The sequence below is a fragment of the Leptidea sinapis genome, chromosome 3 (genome assembly GCF_905404315.1).
Source record: "Leptidea sinapis chromosome 3, ilLepSina1.1, whole genome shotgun sequence".
Lineage (NCBI taxonomy): Eukaryota > Metazoa > Arthropoda > Insecta > Lepidoptera > Pieridae > Leptidea > Leptidea sinapis.
In genome coordinates, this window is record NC_066267.1 from 8,847,872 (window position 1) to 8,869,162 (window position 21,291).

The window sequence follows — 21,291 nt, forward strand, 5'->3', positions numbered from 1 at the left end:
TGTCTCGCGATACAACACGTCCTGAGGATGCCTCGTGTAGAGGCGAAACACGTGTCGAATTGTTTAAAAACAAATATTGGCGGAATTAACACTAAAGAAAACTTATATCATTTGTATAATTATGGATTTCCGCAAAGTAACGCCTACTTCAATATTTTTTTTTACCGAAAACCAAACAAAATACCGAAGGTCGTCAATGTCAGCAAATTTTTTGACCCAACCTCAACCTTCCACTGTTACTTTTGGTGTTACAGTGATGCGCGCGCATCTTAATAATTTCACTCTCATCATTTTATCATATCGCGCCTAAAGATGTATAACTTCAAAAGTATGATATACAATTATTCATAATATTATGTACTACACTTTGACATCAAATCAAATTTTTAAGTCGAAGATGGGAAGCTTGAGGGAAAAATGTTCTAGTTTTGTCAATTTTTTTAATGAAATTTGTTAATTAATACTTTTTATTTAATTAAACACATGTCTTGACTCTAGTAAACATTAAAAGTCACTCAAATAAATTAAAAACGGTCTGAGTGAGAATAAAGCATATTATATTATATAATTTTTTTTATGGAAAAGAAGGACAAACGAGCGTATGGGTCACTTGGTGTTAAGTGATAACTGCCTACATTCTATTGTAACACCACCTAGCCAGAGGAATCACTGGAGCTTGTAAAATTAATTATCGATAGTAAAAGTTAAATATATAAGGTTAACCTTATTTTATTTAGTTAACTAAATTGGAGTCAGAATTTGGCATAGCGGTAGCGATTCGGTTTATTTGGACCAGTTCAGTCCGCTTTCTGTTAGGAAGATGAAGGTCATCCTAATATAATATGATGTTGTCTCTCCACGCTGACTTGGAATTTGTTGAATGCTGTTTCCCATGAATAAGTTCACCAATGAAATGTGATGGCATTCTTACCAATAGCCGAAGGAACATCCAACCGCAAACTTCCCCACAACCACGCGGCTCTCCTAGGGGGAGGGTCAGCACAGACTGTGGCCTGGACCCTGGCCTCACCCCCACTCCACGCGTGAGCTGTTCCTGTCTCTGCACCCACTGGTGGGCCTAGCACATTGAGGACTATAGCCTCGGATTGGTGGGTCCTGGAAAAATATAAAATTTATTATTGTCATTTAAATAACAAACTTTTTTTTATGAAAATAAGGGACAAGACGAGCAGGACGATCAGCTATTGGTAATTGATACGCCCTGCCCATTACAATGCAGTGCCGATCAGCATTCTTGAAATACCCAAAAATTCTGAGCGGCACTATAACTGAGACATAAGATGTCTCATTTGCCCAGTAATTTCACTCACTACGGCGCCCTTCCGACCGAAACACAGTAATGTTTACACATTACTGCTTCACGGCAGAAATAGGCGCCTTTGTGGTACGTACAGCAGGCATATATTTTGCTATTGTACAATTATACCAACGTCTTCTCATTTCGCGGGTTTCCACGCCAGCTTACTTTCGTAATGATGTTGCTACTAACGGACTTTTCATACCATTTGATTTTTCTATGGATGAGGCGGATGCATATGGGTAACCCATAACCCACTGATGGTATGTGACCGCTGCCTATACTCTCTTGCAGCACCAGAGAAATCATATTATGAGTCGACCTTTCATGTGGGTGTACGCGGCTTATTGGAAGGCCTTATCGACGTGGAAATGCTGCACTCGAAGTTCACCTCATGATTTGGTGTGCGCGAAAGAAGTTTCCTTGAAAGCAGTGCTGTGGAGAAACTGTGAAAAGGAGGCTTCTAGTGCGATGGTGAAATTTGGCTGGGCGATTTTTTTATTTTATCAAACGAGTCTAAATATAATATTCATTGACTTACCTTTCTTCTAGGCCTATCTGATTGATAGCAACACATGTGTACCGGCCATGTTGGGTGTATGACACGTTGTGAAGCTGTAGTTGAGGTGTTGAGGATATTGGGTAGCCTTCATCTAGGTGGCCATTTAGAGACGGAGTTGGGCTGCAGAAAAAAGTAAAATTTAATGGGCATCTTCCACAAAATTAAATGAAGACAAGTTGGAAATTGACGCAGTTGGTACCGAAAACTTTATGTCAAGAAGAATCAGTAAATAAGCAGCAATTTAGCAAATAAATTTAAAATACTGTGTTTTAATTTTTCAGTATACCGAGATTGAATAGGTACTGTCTGTACTAACTTGACATGGGTTGAATTAAAAAATATGTATTTTTGGAAATCACACACGGTTGAAGTGAAAATTCTGAAAAGTTCCTGATTAAAAATGTCATAAATAACAAATTTGATCAATATTTTCTCAGGTTTAATAATTGCTATTTTTTCTCATTTAAATAAACATAGCTTAGAAATAAGGCAACAAGTTGCATTGTATTTTCCTGTCACTTTTGTAAATTATTTTATTTTGCAATAAGAAGTGTTGTGGGTAATGGTCTGTTAGTGTGCTAAACTTTATTAGATGGCGTTGAACCATAAACATTTAAGTTCAATTTAAAAATAAATAGTAACATATTATATATACGTCATCTAGTGCCACTTTCATTAAACTATTTCGTATTTACAAATCGAACACTGAATCTATAGAGTATAATACGACAACATATCGGTTTTCGATAGATGGCGCTGATCATGGAACACACTACAAAAATTGACCTGACAAAAATTTATAACAGAAATCACTATTAACTATGAAGTAATTTAAAGTAGTAATTTAAAAATTTTCCTACAATGCTTAATAGATAATGGGAACGCTACATCGCAACAAAGAGGAGACCGAGGACGTGTAATATATTCAATCTCATTCTCACGCCGGCTGAATCCTATACATTTACCTCTTTGTGTCTCTATCGTCTCGCTTTTTCGTTTCGTCGTAGTTCAAATCAAAACGATTCTAAAGAAATTTCACTTCAAAAATATAGAACGAATATTGACGCAAACATTATAAATATCAAACTTTTTTGAATGCTAAATGTGAGTTCTGAACATAAATTTAATTGAGCTAAGCTTAAACTTCTGTTTTGAAAACTTACTTGTGGTACCATTGGTAGCTTGGAGTAGGATTGCCTTCTGCTTTGCACTCAAGTGTCACTTGTGAGAAGAGGTTTGCCTCCACTACTGTATCCGGGCCTACCCATATAACTCGCGGTGGATCTGCGAAAGTAAAACACATTGGCGACGGTACTTTTATTGAAGAGAATAAAATATTTTATGGGAGTTACTGAAATGAGAAGGACAGGTAATTTAAGATAACAGATCTATAACATAATCAAAAAGGGTGAAGAGTAAAACAGAGATGAAAAATCTTGTAATGAAATGATTTCGCAGAGATAAAAACTTAGCCGAGGAAAACAATGGACTGGATAGAGGAACTGTTTGTGATCAACAAGAAGAAAAAGAAGATGGATGCGTAAATTGTATGAGATTTTATATGAGAAGCTGTTTAAGAATAAACTATCATTCTCTATTAAAATTTATATTTTTACGTAAATTTTTGAAGTAATACTTCTTTACGCACGGGACTTGGGGAGTAAGTTGGTGAATCCGTGTCGAAACTTTACTCGCTTTTTTATATTTCGTTCTTAAGAAATTTGGAAGAAAATAAATTAATACTTTATTTTACTTCAGTTGTTTGATTTGAAGCACACTGGTTTTTTTCTAGTTAAAGGTTTTATGTTTTAATAGAGGCTATATAAGCTTAAAAGCCTGCTGCAAATTAAAAGAAGTGGTTTAAATGTTTTGGATAAAGTTTGACGCACACAATTACTTTATGTTTAAACTCAGTAGAGCTGATATTAGGACCAGAGATGATAATATTATAAATACTTTATATGCGGCCGGGCCTGAAAAAACGCTCAATACCTGTACTTTTACGTTCAAGTTGTTAAATTAAAGTTAATAATTATAAAGATAAAAGAGAATACATACACTTCACATCGATTTCAATTTTGACAGCGTCTGATGTGCCTAATGAGTTTCTTGCTTGACATCCGTATATGCCTGAAAATTAATACAAAAGTAATTAAAAGGAGTAGTAATTTTTTAGTAGTATAAATAATTAAAAAATACCACAGGAGGAAGATATGGCTGTTCATGTGGAGGGGATTGGACAGTTGATGCACAAACTAAATATTACTAGTAAATTCCCTTGAAGGAATGAAAGCACCGATAGCAAAAAAGAAATTAAGGCTGAGTACCGAGCCAACGGCCTTGAGGAATCGAGCGCAGATTACTTTTAATCATCATCAATCCAACTGTAAAAGTTAGGGGTAGTTAGGCGATATTTTGTCGCAGTGTCTATTAAAGATAGAAATATAAAGAAAAAATGAATTTTCTTCTCATTTTCTGTAGACATATAACTATTTTTTGTAAAAATAAAAGCTTTATATAAACCGTCAAAAAATGGTTTCAATTATGCACTTTTTTGGCGATTTCTTGAGATTAAAACGAACTGTAGATGCCCTAATTATTGAATACTTAAAGTAACTATTTCGCGCGGCTTGCGCCTTTTACGAAAGAAGAGCGAAATCTTGGTAGAAATAAAATAATTGAACTAAATTTTTCCAAATTTTAATTAATTAGATTAACATTCGAACACACTTGATTGATATAGAAAGTCATTGTTTATAGGTCTAAGCATCTTCGAGGAAGCGGCAAGCCTATACTTAATATTTAAATCATTTTAAATGTGCTGCAAGCCTGCAGAGGAACCTTGCGTGCGATAATATCTGGATTTAAATAAACCTTCACGAGTAGTTGCTAACTTGCTTTAAACTATACCTCAGTTATGTTGTAATATTGTTTTGGTGAAGTCGGTCGAGCAATTTGCTACATTTGCATTGCAAAAGTCCAACATTTTACAAAAATATTGAGTCTTCGTACAAATAGAGTCTACATGCCTATTTCTCATACCGAAGCCAGAATAGGTTTTTATTTTAACCGCGCCTACAGATAGTGAGTATATTTCCCGAAATGAAATATTTCTCCTCTTTTTGAAATCAAAAAAAGTTATGCTTACCAGACTGATTTCGTGACACCGGAGCTCTGATCAACTTTGCTCCGCTAGAAGATATGACTTGGCCATCCTTAGTCCACCAAACGTATGGACTTGGATTTCCATCAGCTCTGCACTCTAAAGTGAGAGCACTGGAACCTTCTTCGAGACTGGCCAAACTGCTGGCATCAGAACCTACTATGGTAACTACAGGAACAACTGTAACAAATAAAAAATTTAAAAGAAAAATAAAATGGACGAAATATTGGACAAGATATTTCAAGAATTAACTATATTGTTAAATGCAGTTATTTACTGCTTTCACAGTCTCATGTAGTATAAATTATCTATTAATAACATCATTTCAAAGTGTCATACGGCCGTTCCCAATATACTATCTACAGATAGAGATTATAAAATATATTATTACCTTCTACTGTCAGTAATTAGATGTCAATAATCTGAAGCTGTCCCAATATAGCCGATAAGTCATTCTTATTGCATTATATTGGGATGCGTGAATTGTAATTTCCATACAGAATTCTATCGCTGGTAAGCTATACGTCATCTCATTGACCGACAGCGTGTACGGATAAGGCTAGTTACCGTGGACAAGTTTATTGGGACAGAAAAGTCAACAGCTATAGTTACTATTTTTATCTCAAGTAGGAGATAGACTGAATATTGGGAACGGCCTATAGTAAAATGTCATTGGAGATTATAGGATAGGATGTTTTAATTTAGCAACGGACCCTAGGAATTGAAGATCACTTTCATGTATATGACCTTCTGTCAACCTTTAAGTTTTCATACTTACAAGTTATATCAAGCATAGTATACGAGTCCTTGTAATACGGGGAGGGGAAGGACGGATGATGAGCTCTGCAAGCCAGCTGCCTTCCATGAGCTGAACGCGTTGCACCAAGTTCCAGCACTGATCTTGCAGCCCACACCCGGGGCCGTTCTACTTCCGAGGCGTTTGTTTGACTCCAAGCTGTCAACCGCTCTTTCTCTGTAATCAGATATTTTAAAATGAAACTTTTATTACATCATTTCAAACTTTTTCGTCTGTGTGTTGCATGTCGCGTGACGGTCGGGCGGCGCCTATAGTTCGCAGCAGCTGACCGTGTAGTGTATAGACTATTACTCATTTGTGCCAGTGCTCCACGCTATTTTTTTTTGTTTTTAATCCTTTTCAATAAATTTTTTTAACCAGGGCTTCTTAGCCCTGAGTTGCACAGAATTCAATAAAAATATATGTTGAAGACTTAGCCTACTTTTATTATTTTCCATTATCATTCCAATTTTCCAAGTATAAAATTAAGTTTGATAAAGCGATTTTTATACCCTTAATGCAATATTATTCCAAAAATTTTTAGTTAAATATCTATACTGTGAAAAAAGTTTCACTTTTACCGTGGTTTCATAAAACCACACAATCCTTTTATATTTATTAGTAAAAGAATTACTCCTTGAATTTTTGTGATTATCTTAGTATTCGTTCATATAGACTGGCTATTATAAACGCAAACTCATTTTTGAAGCACGGACGAGTAAAAAAATAAGGACTCCGTGTCACCTTACATAACAGTGAGGCACCAAAACAAGCAGGTAGACATGTAAATACATAGCCCCACGCATACACTTACACTAATACATGCCGATCGGCCGCCATTATGAGATTTGACATCGTCTGAGATAGATCAGTTTGCGTCGCAATAAAATATTTTAAAAATGCCGTCGTGCGTTGTGAAAAAGTGTAAAAACAATAATATAAAAGTATTTGTGGATACATGATTATTTAAGGGAGAAAAAAAATTATGTAACTGGTATACCCCGTAACTGCACACACACTAGCATAAAGGTGCTTCACTTGTTAATATCACCCGAGATAGAGATACCCGTGTTGGGCACTTTTAGTTAGGGAAGAATCTTATGGGTGCGCGTCACCGATATGCTCATAACCACCGCACGCGAATAATAAATAATTAAAAAAATAAATATATACCGACACCGGTATAGTTACACACTTATGGATTGGTCAAATCTCGTGAGTTCGCGTCACCGAAATGCTTATAGCAGTATATCTGTAGCTATACAGCTGACGTCTTATGCAACATAAGTGCTGTGTTTATCTTATAAGGGAAATTGAATTGATTTAATGAAATGTTCAATGTGTATATACCCTGCATTGTTGAATTTGGTTATTTTTAATTTTAATTTAGTCAGTGTTTTTATTTGATTAATATATTATTATTAACATTGCAAACAGCCAAACAAAAAATACTTATTATTTAACCAGCTGGAATCACACCCTATCATTCCAATATTTTGCGATCCTACCTACTAAGCTAGAGGTCCCGGGTTCGAATCCCGGTAGGTGCAAGCATTTATATAATGAATATGGATGTTTGTTTCCGAGTCATGGATGTTAAAATGTATTTATGTATGTTTAATGTATGTTTATATGAATTTATGTATGTTTAAGTAAGTATATTGTATTAAATATATCATTGTCTTGTAACCCATAACATAGGCTATATTATATGCTTAACTTGGGCCAAGATAATTTGTCTAAAAAGTGTGTCAATATTATATTATATATAATCCAATAATATTGGTAACCAGACACGTCTGAGCAACAAAATAAGATAAGTTAAACAAAAACCTTGTATATTACATCAGCAATAACATCGCCGTACCTTAGCCAATGAATCTATTAGTTTCGCTCCAAAAACGTTTGTAATAAAATTGTTGCAAAATTTACATGATGCTGCATTTGGTACATAATGGAGCTCAAGCCAAAATTCGAGTGCTAAGAAATATAAATTATCCGAATTTTCATATACGCGATATTCGTTGCAATTTTTGAAATGGACACAATAAATGACGTCACGTGGCTATTGCACATTTTTCCAACCAAAAGTTTTGGTAAAAGAGAATATATTTCTCCCAACACTGGTACGTGAAGCCATCGAAATTAAAAAACACCCAAATTTCAATAGAGAAGATGGTCTAAAATTATCTAACACCTGGGATCCAATAATCTCAAAATTAAAACCCATAACTACACATACCAAAAAGAAGATGACACTGTCAGTAAATTTTGCCATAACCATCTGTGTACGGCAAATACCATGTCCGAGGAAATAAATGGCGATAAACTGACTCACTTCATCTGCAGTCCCCCTGAAAACGAGATCTGGAAAGGTCTTGAAACGTCAGGTTAACTAAAATAAAATTGTAACTTTTACGCAAACATCTAATTTGTAATACTTGCTGACCAAAGGGTGCTAAACATTCATGAATGTTGTAAGAAATTGTTTAAAAAGATGTAATGATCTTTACACTCGAACTACAGTCGCGAGCAAAAGTTTGGAATCACTGACGTCGTTAGTCCTTCACTTAATCCGGGATAGCTTCTAAAATACTGGCTTGATTTTAATGAATTCAGCATCAGTTTAAAGTTAAGAGTTGAACCTTTAAAATGATGTAATTTTTATGAGAATTAAAAATTTATTAAGTAGGTTAGTAAGATCGCGCGGAATCAATTTCAAGTAAGTGATTCCAAACTTTTGCTCGCTACTGTAGCACTGCGATTGAACAACTGTTATCTTGATAGTTCATCATTCTTTAGTTAACAATGATTTGTATTATCCGCCAGAATTTCTATTCATCTCCACAAACCGGAACACACACCATGAAATAAGGAAATAACGTATATTGACTTTATGTTATGTGATTTATAAACGACCACGAAACCAAATTTTTGTGCTCTGTGTCCATATTTTATGAACGAAGAGTCATTGACACATTAAACTATATTCGCGCACATAGATCAATATCTAACGGCCGTTCCGTTCCCAATATTCAGTCTATCTCTTACTTGAGATAAAATTCATAAATATCGTTGACTTTACTGTCCCAATAAACTTATCGAAGGTAACTCACCTCATCAGTACACGCTTTCTGTCAATGAGATTGACGTACTATACTAGGTACAGCTTATCAGCGTTATAAAGTTTGTATGGAAATTATAATTTCCGCGTAGTCAACTGACAGTACAAGGTAGTAATTTATCTCTATCTGTAGATAGTAAATTGAGAACGGCCGTAAGTGACAATTTAATTATTGTATTTGACCGTAATCATTTTGCATCAATTTCACAGGTCATTAACAGGTATTATAAGTAGGCTGGCTCAATACTGATCATTGGCGACGTAATCTGTCACCAAGTTGTTTATTGCTGTGCATGAAAGAGACAAAACACTTTCGATCATGTACTACATATTGAGACGTCATCTAGAAAACGGGCCAAGTTACTCTCCTTTGGTATATTGCTTTTTTTTATGAAAATAAGAGACGAGACGAGCAGGACGTTCAGCTGATGGTAATTGATACGCCCTACCCATAACAATGCAGTGCAGCTCAGGATTCTTGATAAAAAAAATTGCGCTCGTGACCTTGAGACATAACATGTTAAGTCTCATTTGCCCAGAAATTTCACTAGCTACGGCGCCCTACACACCGAAACACATTAATGTAAGAACGCCGTTGTGTTACCCATATTCTAGCCGGCATCCTGTGCAAAGAAGGCTGGCACACATCGCTATTTGCCAATGAAAGTTCGATTGAGACAGGATAGTCTATTACGAAGATTAATCGGAACAGACAGCCTTAAATAATTCATCATTTTCTATCATGTCCTAACAGTGCATTATGCACTTAGTAAGCAGCGGTTTATTTATAAATGTTCAGATTTCATTTATAGAATAGTTCAAAAGTTTCACGATCTATTTTAATTTTTATTAAGATTGTATTCGTAGATATGTAATATACTAGCTGACCCGACAGACAAAAATACTGTTTTATACAAATTTGCTAATAATATTTAAAAAAATCGAGAATTATTTCGTAAAAAATGGCCCCTGTTGTTATAATTTAATTGTTTCACAGCATAACTGTCGAATCGTGCGTCAATAAATTCTCTCACAGAAAATATGTCCATACAAAACAAATATCGGACATAAAAATAATTATGGGTCCCAAATCGAAATAAAAACTATACTATCCCTCTAGTTGGACTAAACTGCACTCCATGAAGTAATCCCCATTTAAATCCGTTCATTAATTTAAGAGTCAATCGCGGACAAACAACGTGTCACATAATTTATATATACATATTAAGATTATAGTTCTTATTTTATGTTTTGGCTTAATTTAAATGAATAGCATGTCATTTTCGCCTATAATTGAGGCATCACTTACCATATGAATGTTACTGTTTTTATATTATACTGTGTTTATATTACTGTATACCTTGTTGGTGGAATTTAATAAATAAATAAATTTGTATTTCCGTAAAGTCAATGCATTTTAAACTACCATACTTCACTTAGGTACGTGGCCTATTTTATCCTTCACGAACCATAACGATCATAAAATAAATATGATAGAATGAAAATTGTTGTTTACATAAAGAGTCAAAGAAATTAAACATAAAGATTTTTTTATGAAAATACGGGACGAGCCGAGCAGGACGTTCAGCTGATGGTAATTAATAAGCCCTGCCCATTACAATGCAGTGCCGCTCAGGATTCTTGAAAAGCCCAAAAATTCTGAGCGTCACTACAATTGCGCTCGTCACCTACATAAGATGTTAAGTCTCATTTGCCATGTAATTTCACTAGCTACCGAAACACAGTAATGTTTACACATCATGTGAACCAGAATCCCGGCAGAAATAGGCGCCGTTGTGGTACCCATAATCTAGCCGGCATCCTGTGCAAAGGAGCCTCCCACTGGTAAAACTAAAACTTAACCGAATGCCTTGCCAATTTAAAAACTAAGCCGTCCGTCTTAAGTTCATGCACAATATCTCATCATAATGCGTACTTTATAAAAACATCATTCGTCTCATAGATTATTAATAGTATTGTGTCTTTAATAAAGTATTTGGTAACTTTATTACATACATACCTAAGTACCACTCGATATAAGCCGGTGGGTTTCCATATCTTGCTTCGCAGACGACAGTCGCTCGTGAACCCGCGGGAACTGTGATGTTCTGACCAGGAAGTACGTGAGACCCGTTGAACAAAATACGCGGAGTTTGAGGAGGAACCCGAACAGCCAGAGCTCCCGGGGGACTAGATAGAGCATCCTGGAAATTACGGAAACAACACCATTTCATAAAAAAAATTAAATCACCGGCCAATATGTTGGTCTCAGTGAGTCATACATCTTTGTGCCGTTTGGTGTCGAGACACTTGGCCCGTGGGGCCCAGAGGCGCGGGGAATGTTCAAAATACTATCTTCGCGCCTCAATAAGGCTACTGGACCCCAAGCGCTGGCAGCTATTTCGGTCAACGGATCAGCCTTGCTATCCAACGCGGTAATGCTGCCAGTATTCTTGGTACGCTTCCACGTAATGATAGTTTTATTTTTATGTAGTCGTAGTATTGTAAATATAGTTATAAGATTTGTTATCAATATAAGTTGAATTTAATCACCGGCTAACAAATTTTGCACAAATTGAAAGTATAAATATGTAAAGAGATAATTATTAAATCATGTTACAAAGTGAAGAATGTTTTAATTAGCATTTTATTTAATTTGGAAAAAAATAAAGTTCGGAATCAAAATCATAGTTCGTTCATTTTAAGTTTTCGTATTTAGCTTAGCCCTAATATTAAATAAATGGAGATATTTTAAGAATGAGAATATACAATATTAGTTTTTACACGTGTATGTTTATACATGTCCATTTTAAGTGGCTTGAAGGTAACTGAAGCGCTTTTGCGCTTTTTTGTTAAAGAATATTAAATATAGAATCTAATTATTTAAAGTTTTTTTTATGAAAATAAGGGACGAGACGAGTAGGACGTTTTGCTGATGGTTATTGATACGCCCTACCCATTACAATGCAGTTACTGCTTCACGGCAGAAATAGGCGCCGTTGCGGTACCCATAATCTAGCCAGCAAGTGTGCAGCAGCTCCTGTGCAAAGAAGCCTCCCACTGTAAAAGGTAAAAGTCAGTTCATGATGTTAAATATTAATTGTTAATATTAGATGAAGCTCTTTACCAAGTTAATCTGCTGGTTCTAAAACTTATGTCCCCATGAAGAAAAAGAAAGTTAAGTTAAAAAGTAATATACCTGCACATCATAATTGCTCGCTGTCACTTGACATTGCCATTGTCCGTCGTCTAGTTGTAAAGTAGCAGCTCGCACCCAAAGAGAACAGTCTCCACCGATAGCACTGTGTTCGTTTGCCCACTCGTACTTCCCGCGGTAAATACCGACAGGCTGGAAAGAAAATAAAATATAAGATGAGAAAAAATATATAATCAATAGTAAAATCAATGAAACAGTAATTAAAAATTAATATTGAAAATAGCAAGTTTTATGCTTAGCTGTAAGGTTTTGGTCTTTCGTAAGAATTTAATTACTGGTTGAATTGGAAATGGTTGAAATGAAATTTAATTGCAAATGGCCAAAATGAGAGTTCCATTTCAGAAGCCATAAACTGATACTGAAACAAGTTGCAGTTCACGGCTTTTGCATAAATAATTGACTCTGAAATTATAGCAACATAGCTACTGATAGTAGATTACTAATGACATAAAACTCAAAATAACAACGATAAATGAAAAATAGGACACTAGTAGCAACGAACGACAACACACGAGGCTTTTAAGAAGTTCCACGTGTTATTTGTGGGCATGTACAATGTACATGTCAATAGAAGAGATTCTAAGAGAAATGAATACTTGGCAGCTATCAATAAAATACAAACGGACAGCTGATAACATTCGGCCAAGTAATTTGTCAAAAAATATAAAAATAAATGGCAACTGGGCGGGTCGGGGCACATTGTAAGACCACAATAGCTGAAGAAGAATTCTTCAATAGAGAAATAGAGTGAACACTAGAGCCTACATTAGACCACCACAGTACTGAGTAGACGACATTTTATGAACAAGTCAACAAGTCAGAGGTTCGCCTGCAGTGGAAGAAAAGAAAAACAGTTACATTTAGACGTCGCTTTGGAGATTTTGGTTATTTAATGGCCTAAGTAATTATGAAGATGATAGTAAAGATGATCAACTAAACAAATTAACCTTCCCAAATCGGCAGTGCCCCGGGGCACAAAATTTTTCAGATACACCAAAACAGAGAGTGCCGTACGGCACACCATTTCCTCACAAATTTCTGACCCTTATTTTGTTTTAAAGATCGTTTATTTTCACATGGTTTTATAGTTTGTTTCAATAGCCTTCAGATACATTCACTCATCATCATCTTAATTATAAGCAATCTATTGCTACACATAAAATAATACGCATTGACAGAACGCTGCGTGAAACAGAGAGCGCTGATTCGCTTGCATTAGATCAAAGCAGACTATAATTAATTTACCAACAAAATCTTAGCCATGTCTTTCCGCATACAGATGTTACGACCTGTTAAAGTTCTACAATTAACCGATAGTAATGAAGTCGAACAAAAAAGTGCTAAAACAATTCGCTCAATAACAAAGGAACAAAACTTCGTGAATACATTAAACAGGAATGGCAGTACATTAGAAACAGCAGGTAAATCCTTGTACAAAGTCGGAACTTTTAATTGCTTCGATTGCGCTAGTACTTATTCCTGTTTATTTAAGACTTGCTCAAAGCTGAGCCAAGTTAAATATTCATTCATAGAGAATTTTAATTGTGTTTCGATACATCTTTAGTGGCGGCTTCTATACTATTTGACATCTGAGAATTATACTCTTGAAGATTGTGTACGGTAGGTTGTCACTTTTATAGGCAGAATTATCTGCGAACAAAGTCAAGTAATTGTTATACAAAAAGATTAATATTAGTGTTTTAATTTTACATACATTTATATTTCCCTTATTTATTAATTGTCATTCATCTAAATATTAAGCAATTTTATTCAAAATTGAAACAATATACATAAGCAATTACAGAATTCCTACAATAACTCAAATAGCAACAAGATAATAAGACGAAATTAAAATGATTATGAACTGAAATCTATAAACATCTCAAGGTTTGAAGAAATTTTAAAAGCAAATTTGCTTGCTTCATTTCATTTCAAAAAGCGCGATTTATTTGTGAGATATTTCCAAACCCTCTTTTCCGTAAGCTGTTTATAACTGTTGCAATTTTTGCAAGCGGAACTTGATCTGAAATCATGTAGATGCTATTTTATCTGTTATCTGATTCATATTTTTCGAGACTGCTGAAAAAATTTCATCAAAAATTTTTATTTGGACAAATAAAGTAAATTTATTAACAATATTAATGAACCAAACAAAAAATTACAATAAAATAAATCATCCAATTTGACAGAAATATATTTTTATCACCAGCGCATCCAATTAATCCAATAATATTAAAAAATAAAAGCGATTCCACTCCGCTACGATATCTCGATAGTTAATTACTACACGCTTCACGCTATTCCACTTTACACATGAATATCTTTTCATGTCCTAGAAATAAAAATATTGGTAGTTTATGTAATTAGTGCAATTTATCGTTGACGAGGGTAACCGGTAAAAGAGCGCTCAGGTTTTCTGATTATAACAGATCTACAAGAGTAGCTATATTAGATTTTTTGTTATTTTTATGGAAAAGGAGGACATATGTATATGTGTATGAAGGTATATGTACCCATGTCGTATCGTCCCGGAAACACCGCACAAGGAAGTTCATTCCACAGCTTCGTACTACGTGAAGAAAGCTCCTTGAAAACCGCACTGTGGAAGACCGCTACACATCCAGATGGTGGGGATGATATCCCCATAGATAGATAGATAGGTGATAACTTGCGGCGTGTCGTGCGAAGGTGGAATTCGACGACAGGAATCATGTGAAACAGCCCTTCGGAACACTCCCCGTGATAAATGCGGTATAGGACACACAATAAAGCGATGTCTCTACGCAACGCCAAGTGATCCAGCCGTTCACAGAGCACTGGGTCTTAGACAATTCGAGCTGCTCTGCATTGCACGCGGTCAAATGGATCGAGCTGATACTGAGGTGCGCCAGACAAGAGATGACAGCAATACTCCATGTGTGACCGGGCCTGCGCTTTGTACAACGCTAGAATGTGGGCCGGTATGAAGTATTGCCGTCCTCTATTCATGACGCCCAGTTTCTTCGAAGCCAATTTGGCTTTGCTCTCCAGATAGCCGCGGAATTGGCAATCGCTCGAGATTTCGAGACCCAGAATTCCGATTCTAGGCGAGGCTGAATGGGAAGTGTTGTTGACGAGCGGTGATACGACAAATGGGGATTTTTCAGTGGTAAGCGCGCAAACTTGAGTCTTCTGGGGGTTAAATTGGACAAGGTTCAATTTACCCAATTCCGCGACCTTCTCCAGAGAGGACTCGATAGAAGTCACAAGTTTCTACCGGCACTCGTCAACGATTTCCCGAGAGAGACCTGCATGGCCCGTGTTTACGGCATCGGCCGTGCTGTCGTCTGCATAGCAATGTATGTTGGACACCTCCAATCATTGATATGCAGAAGAAACAGTGCGGGAGATAGCAAATAGCCTTGGGGCACTCCAGCGTTCGCGAGCTTGGAATTCGAGCAATAAGCGTCGATAACGAACTGTATGCTGTGGCCAGTGAGGAAGCTGGAGGTCCACTTGCATAAGCTCTCGGTAAGCCCAAATGATGGAAGCACCTTGTGCCATACACTACATACATACATTTTGTTAATAGAAAGGCAATGAAGAGAATAATATTTTAACTGTTTCTTCTCCATATATTCTTGATAATGTTAAGTATGTACATAGGCTCATATTTAGCGAATTTAATATAATAGAATAGAAACTATGATAATCATAATGTTGACACCAGGAACAAATGTAAAAATGATAATATATGATTTTGTTAATTAATTATTAATAATATAATAATTACTACTTATATTGTTTATTAAATACACTATTCCTTCTACGCAGCTAAGTCGATGTAGTAGGTCTTTTGTGGGGCAATGTGCTATTACAACATTAAGGTACGATATTCAAAAGAATTGTAAAAATACGTTTATTTGGTAAAGATTACTATAACATTAATTACTTTCGTAATGATACCACAGATTAAGAATGGAGCGACCGCCGTCAGGTAATTGAAATTATAAATTTGAATGTAACGAAATTTTATAAAAAATAAAGATGCTCGCTGAGCTTCTGCGCCCGTTATTATCAGGAATGAGGCATAGATTTTCGAATAGGTGGTAGTTTTTGACACTCAATAAGTGATTATAAATCCTATTTTTAATAAAAAATAATTGAATTTGACTTTGAATTGACATTGACAATATACATTGACATCATGTCCAATAAAAGACTTACTAACCTGTAGGGTTATAACCGAGTAGTAGGCATAACAAAGATGGTACGGAACCGTTCATGTGCGTGTCGGACTAATACTTGACCGGTTTTTCCTACACCGTGACAGGTTAATGAACTTCAAAGATCAAATAAAATACGGGATAGTCCTTTACTGAACTTTTTACTATGGCGTATGAGGTAGAATATCATCTTAGATTAAGGATTGGTCTCTGCTGCGCTCCAACTAGTTACCGCACTACCTAAGAATAATAGTTATTATATTACGCCAATTATTAGATGCTTGTGGGCTTGTTGAAACTCAACGGCATCTTTCAAATTTTGTAACTTCTATTCTCTTCGATATTTATCATTGAAATTAATAAAATACAAAATACTTACTGATGATGTGTGATCCCAGTGTCTATGTTATTTTTACAAGTTTAACTACGCAACCAGGCATTTCGCGATCCGTGCGAGTGCTCTTTCCAACCGTGCCAAGCGTTCGAGTGACATATCGTCGATAAATCTTGTATGCTTTGTTCAACTCTCAGGTTGTGGCTTCATCGACAGGATATATTTAACAGTTGATCACTTTAAAACATAACGAATTGTTTAAAGTTTAACAGACCATGTGGTACGTCAACGTCACACATTATTCGAGACTGGCTCGAGTACACCCAATTGGGCGTAGTATTAGTTTGCGACTACGCCTGCGATATCTAGTTGGAGCGCAGCGGAGACCAATCCTTAATCTGAGAATGTCGTTCTAGTCAAGAGTACATTCCGATTGCTTATAGACCTGACGTATTCCGCACAGATCACTCTTGATTAAGAATATATTCCAATACATATTCTATAAATAAGTAACCAATAAGAAACCTTTTAAAAATATTTCCTTCTTTTACCTGCTCTTACCAGTGGGATGCTTCTTTGCACAGGATGCCGGCTAGATTATGGGTACCACAACGGCGCCTACTGCTGCCGTGAAGCAGTAATTTGTAAGCGTTACTGTATTTCGGCCTGAAGGAAACCGTGCTAGTGAAATTACTGGGCAAATGAGACTTAACATCTTATGTCTCAAGGTGACGAGCGCAGTTGTAGTGCCATTCAGAATTTTTGGGCTTTTTCAAGAATCCTGAGCGGCACTGCACTGTAATGGGCAGAGCGTATCAATTACCATCAGCTGAACGTCCTGATCGTCTTGTCCCTTACTTTCATAAAAAGAATCCAAGTAGAAACATTTTAAATATATTTCCTACTTTACCTGCTCTCTTTCATTGAAATAGTCCGCGATGTGATCAAATAACAGACAAATATAAACGCATCATCGCAATTATCTTTTTTCGACATAAAGGCTATTAAACGGAAAGTTTAATACAAAACTCATTAATCAGTCGGTTTTCCATGAGCGAAATGAATAAGCATTCGAAAATTTTCAATTTAATTGCAGTAAACTCATTGTTTGGCCGTTGTCAATTTTTCTGTATGAAAGCACTTTAATTGCAATGCCCGAATAATTTGTCCGTCGAATGTATTTATCGTAATGAAAAATGATGCTGTTTTAATATTTATTTGAGAGATCTAATTATTAATTTATACGAAATTATTCATTTTCATTCAGTCATGATGATTTTAATGAATTCTATTCGCAGAATAGTCTGAATTCGATAGACTAATCTACACATTATACAATTTTATAGATTTCATTCATTTTTGTAATTGTTATAAAAGATGCTGTGTTTTGATGGTGGTTTTTAAGAATGTATTTTAAAGGCGAGGTTGACGGGGATCAAGTGTATTTTCCAACTGGAATAAAAATAAAAAGTTTTTCTATAAATTGTCAACATATACATGAACTGTCAACAACTAGTATGTTAATATATATAAATTACGTGACACGTTGTTTGTCCGCGATGGACTCCAAAACTAATGAACGGATTTTAATGGGGATTGCTTCATGGAGTACAGTTTGGTCCAACTTGAGAGATAGGATACTTTTTATTTCGATTTGGGACCCATAATTATTTTTATTTCCAATATTTGTTTTGTATGGACATATTTTCTGTGAGTGAAATTATTGACGCACGGTTTGACAGTTCTGCTGTGAAACAATTTCATTATAACAACAAGGTTACGAAATAATTCTTCATGTTATGAAAAATTATTGACAAATACATAAAAAAAAACAGTATTTTATTTATTATGTACAGTACAACGTCTGTCGGGGTAGCTAGTTTATATATAATTTGAGATATTATTTCATCCTAATCTCAGTGGAACAGATGCATATTTAATACTCCACACAACGAAGCTTTGGCAGTGCTTAAGGTCTTTGGATTATACACTATTTTGAAGGTTCTGGAAATAGCGCGCATAGAAGCTCATTCCGAAGATTAGTTTAGCAATCACATAAGCGTTTCCAGCCCTTAAGGTTAGGTATCCATGTTGTAAACACCTGGAAATAGTGCGCAAAGAATTTCATACCGTAGTTCGGTTTAAAGATTTATTCTCATAAGATTTAACATAAATTCACTTACATGAGAATTTTACATAAATATACAATATAATATTACCTTAGGTTTCTATGACTAAGTTTTATGAAGTAATCAGAAAGCTATGACTGCTTTTAAGGGTGTATGTACTTTTTCAAGGTACCCATGTAATATACACCAGGAAATAGCGCGCAAACATGGTGTTTTTAGACAAGTTTTGTAGTGAAAGTATAGCATTTCGAGCTATGAACACTACTTAATCCTGTTACACAAATCCTTAGGTCTTATTTGTAGGTTGCTAATGCTTGCTGTTGGTTATAGTTAACACTGCCGAGCCTTTTTGAACTACAACTTTTCTATGAAGTTAAACAAGTTTTTTGGCATGGCGTGCCGCATTTTTTTGGTACTTCTCTCAGAAAAGTTATTCTTATAGCTTGTACTTTTTTGTGTAGGTACATTTATTCAGATTAGTAGTGAATAACGAGGATTGTAAGCATATAACCTGTTTTCCACGCCAGATTTTTGAAAATATTAGCTTTGTTACATAGAGGCGGGCCGGCAGCCGTGAACTGATATCGCTCAAGGTCGCTGGCATTTAGTGTCGCCTTAAGGTTGAAAGCGCCTTTATGCATGTGTCCTAATGTATACACCTTAATATAACGCGTAAAGATGCTTATTCTGTAGTTAGTTAGTTGTGTTGAAGTAATCACAAAGATTTGCCGGTCTTTAAGGTATCCATATCGTATATACCTGGAGATAGATAAAGAAGCTGAGCTCAATAGTGGGAGGCTGCTTTGCACCGGATGCCGGCTAGATTATGGGTACCACAACGGCGCCTATTTCTGCCATGAAGCATAATGTGTAAGCATTATTGTGTTTCGGTTTGAAGGGCGCCGTAGCTAGTGAAATTACTGGGCAAATGAGACTTAACATCTTATGTCTCAAGGTGACGTGAGCAGTTGTAGTGCCGCTCAGAATTTTGAGTTTTTCAATAATCTTGAGCGGCACTGCATTGTAATGGACGGGGCGTATCAATCACCGTCAGCTGAACGTCCTACTTCCCTCGTTTTTTAATTTTCAGTTTGGTTGTACGTAAAGATAATAAATTCAAATTCAAATTCAAATATTTTTATTCAAAATAGGATTTAAAATCACTAACTGACCGTCAAAAACTACCACCCATTCAAAAGAGACTGCCTCAGACCTGAGAAGAATGGGCGCAAGAAACTCAGCGGGCTTTTTTTTTATATAAAATATGGATTACAATGTGATATCGTACAATAAACATCTATAATTAAAGAGCCTGAGGGTGTTCGCTTTATTCCCAGTCCGTGGTGTCATTAAGAAAATCGTTTATGCTATAATAACCTTTCCCACACAAACGTTTTTTAACAATTCTTTTAAATTTCGTAACACATTTGTTTTTTACATTTTCTGGGATCATATAGTAGAAGCATATATATCGCCCAACAAAAGACTTACTAACTCGACCCAACCGAGTAGTAGGCATAACAAGTTTATGTTTGTTCCTCGTGTAATAAATAAATAAATAAGATAATAAAACAATAAATACGAAAAGAAAGGAATGCCAAAAATCCAGCTGGATAATTCACATTAACATCAAGTGGACCATCTGTTCGTTTTTTGTCATTAAATCCCATAAAATTTCCAAAGCCACTTCTCGTATTTCAAATCACTAAAGCAGCAATAATTAAACTACTTAATACAACTTAACAGCGGGTATAATAGCATAGGCCATAGTTGAATAAGTTCTCAATGAATAGCGAATAGAAAATATTATAATAATAAAAGACGGGAAGTCGACACTCGGCAGTCATAAGGAAGGGTCAGGGGTGATTTACAAACAAATCCTCGACAATACGGCACATAATGAGGTTCTAACACCAGGGCACAATGAGTATAAGGAGTCATTGTTAGGTTATAATACCTGCATTGGTATTTATGGGTCGTGACACGAAGTTGTTTTATGTTTTGCTGTTTAATTTCACGGAAAGAGTTAAATATTTGAACAATGTATTTATATTGTACAAATGATTTGAGTTTTCTTTAGTGTTAATTCTGCCAATATTTGTCTTTAAACAATTCGACACGTGTTTCGCCCCTACAAGAGGCATCCTCAGGACGTGTTGTGTCTCCAAAATTTGGCACGAGACTTTAAAGACTCTTCTTTCTATTTTTATTTATATTGTAGCTAGCTGTAATATACTGTGCCGTACGGTTTCACGCGTATATAACAATTTTTTCTAATCAAACGCCTATTAGTAAGAGGTATAATATTAGGGATTAAAGTATAAAATTGCCGATTTGTACTGAAAATTGAAATTTGTTTTTTTTTATTTGATAAAAACATATTTTTTTAATAAAAATAATTATAATCAATACATTGCTTCCATCTAATAGGAAGGTCATTTAT

The 21,291-nt window shown here is 35.4% G+C and overlaps 1 protein-coding gene across 3 annotated transcripts in view; it reads right to left on the bottom strand.

Annotated features, from left to right (window-relative positions):
- Window positions 1-21,291, bottom strand: part of LOC126979616 (irregular chiasm C-roughest protein) — a 163,616-nt gene that overhangs the window by 7,913 nt on the left and 134,412 nt on the right. For all 3 annotated transcript variants that reach the window (XM_050829045.1, XM_050829046.1, XM_050829044.1), the window contains exons 3-10: window positions 12,163-12,312; window positions 10,984-11,167; window positions 5,822-6,016; window positions 5,029-5,223; window positions 3,939-4,010; window positions 3,044-3,164; window positions 1,860-2,000; window positions 932-1,116 (exon numbers count right to left, since the gene is read on the bottom strand). In XM_050829045.1, coding sequence (XP_050685002.1) covers window positions 932-1,116; window positions 1,860-2,000; window positions 3,044-3,164; window positions 3,939-4,010; window positions 5,029-5,223; window positions 5,822-6,016; window positions 10,984-11,167; window positions 12,163-12,312 — 1,243 coding nt within the window. The remainder of the gene's footprint in view (window positions 1-931; window positions 1,117-1,859; window positions 2,001-3,043; window positions 3,165-3,938; window positions 4,011-5,028; window positions 5,224-5,821; window positions 6,017-10,983; window positions 11,168-12,162; window positions 12,313-21,291) is intronic.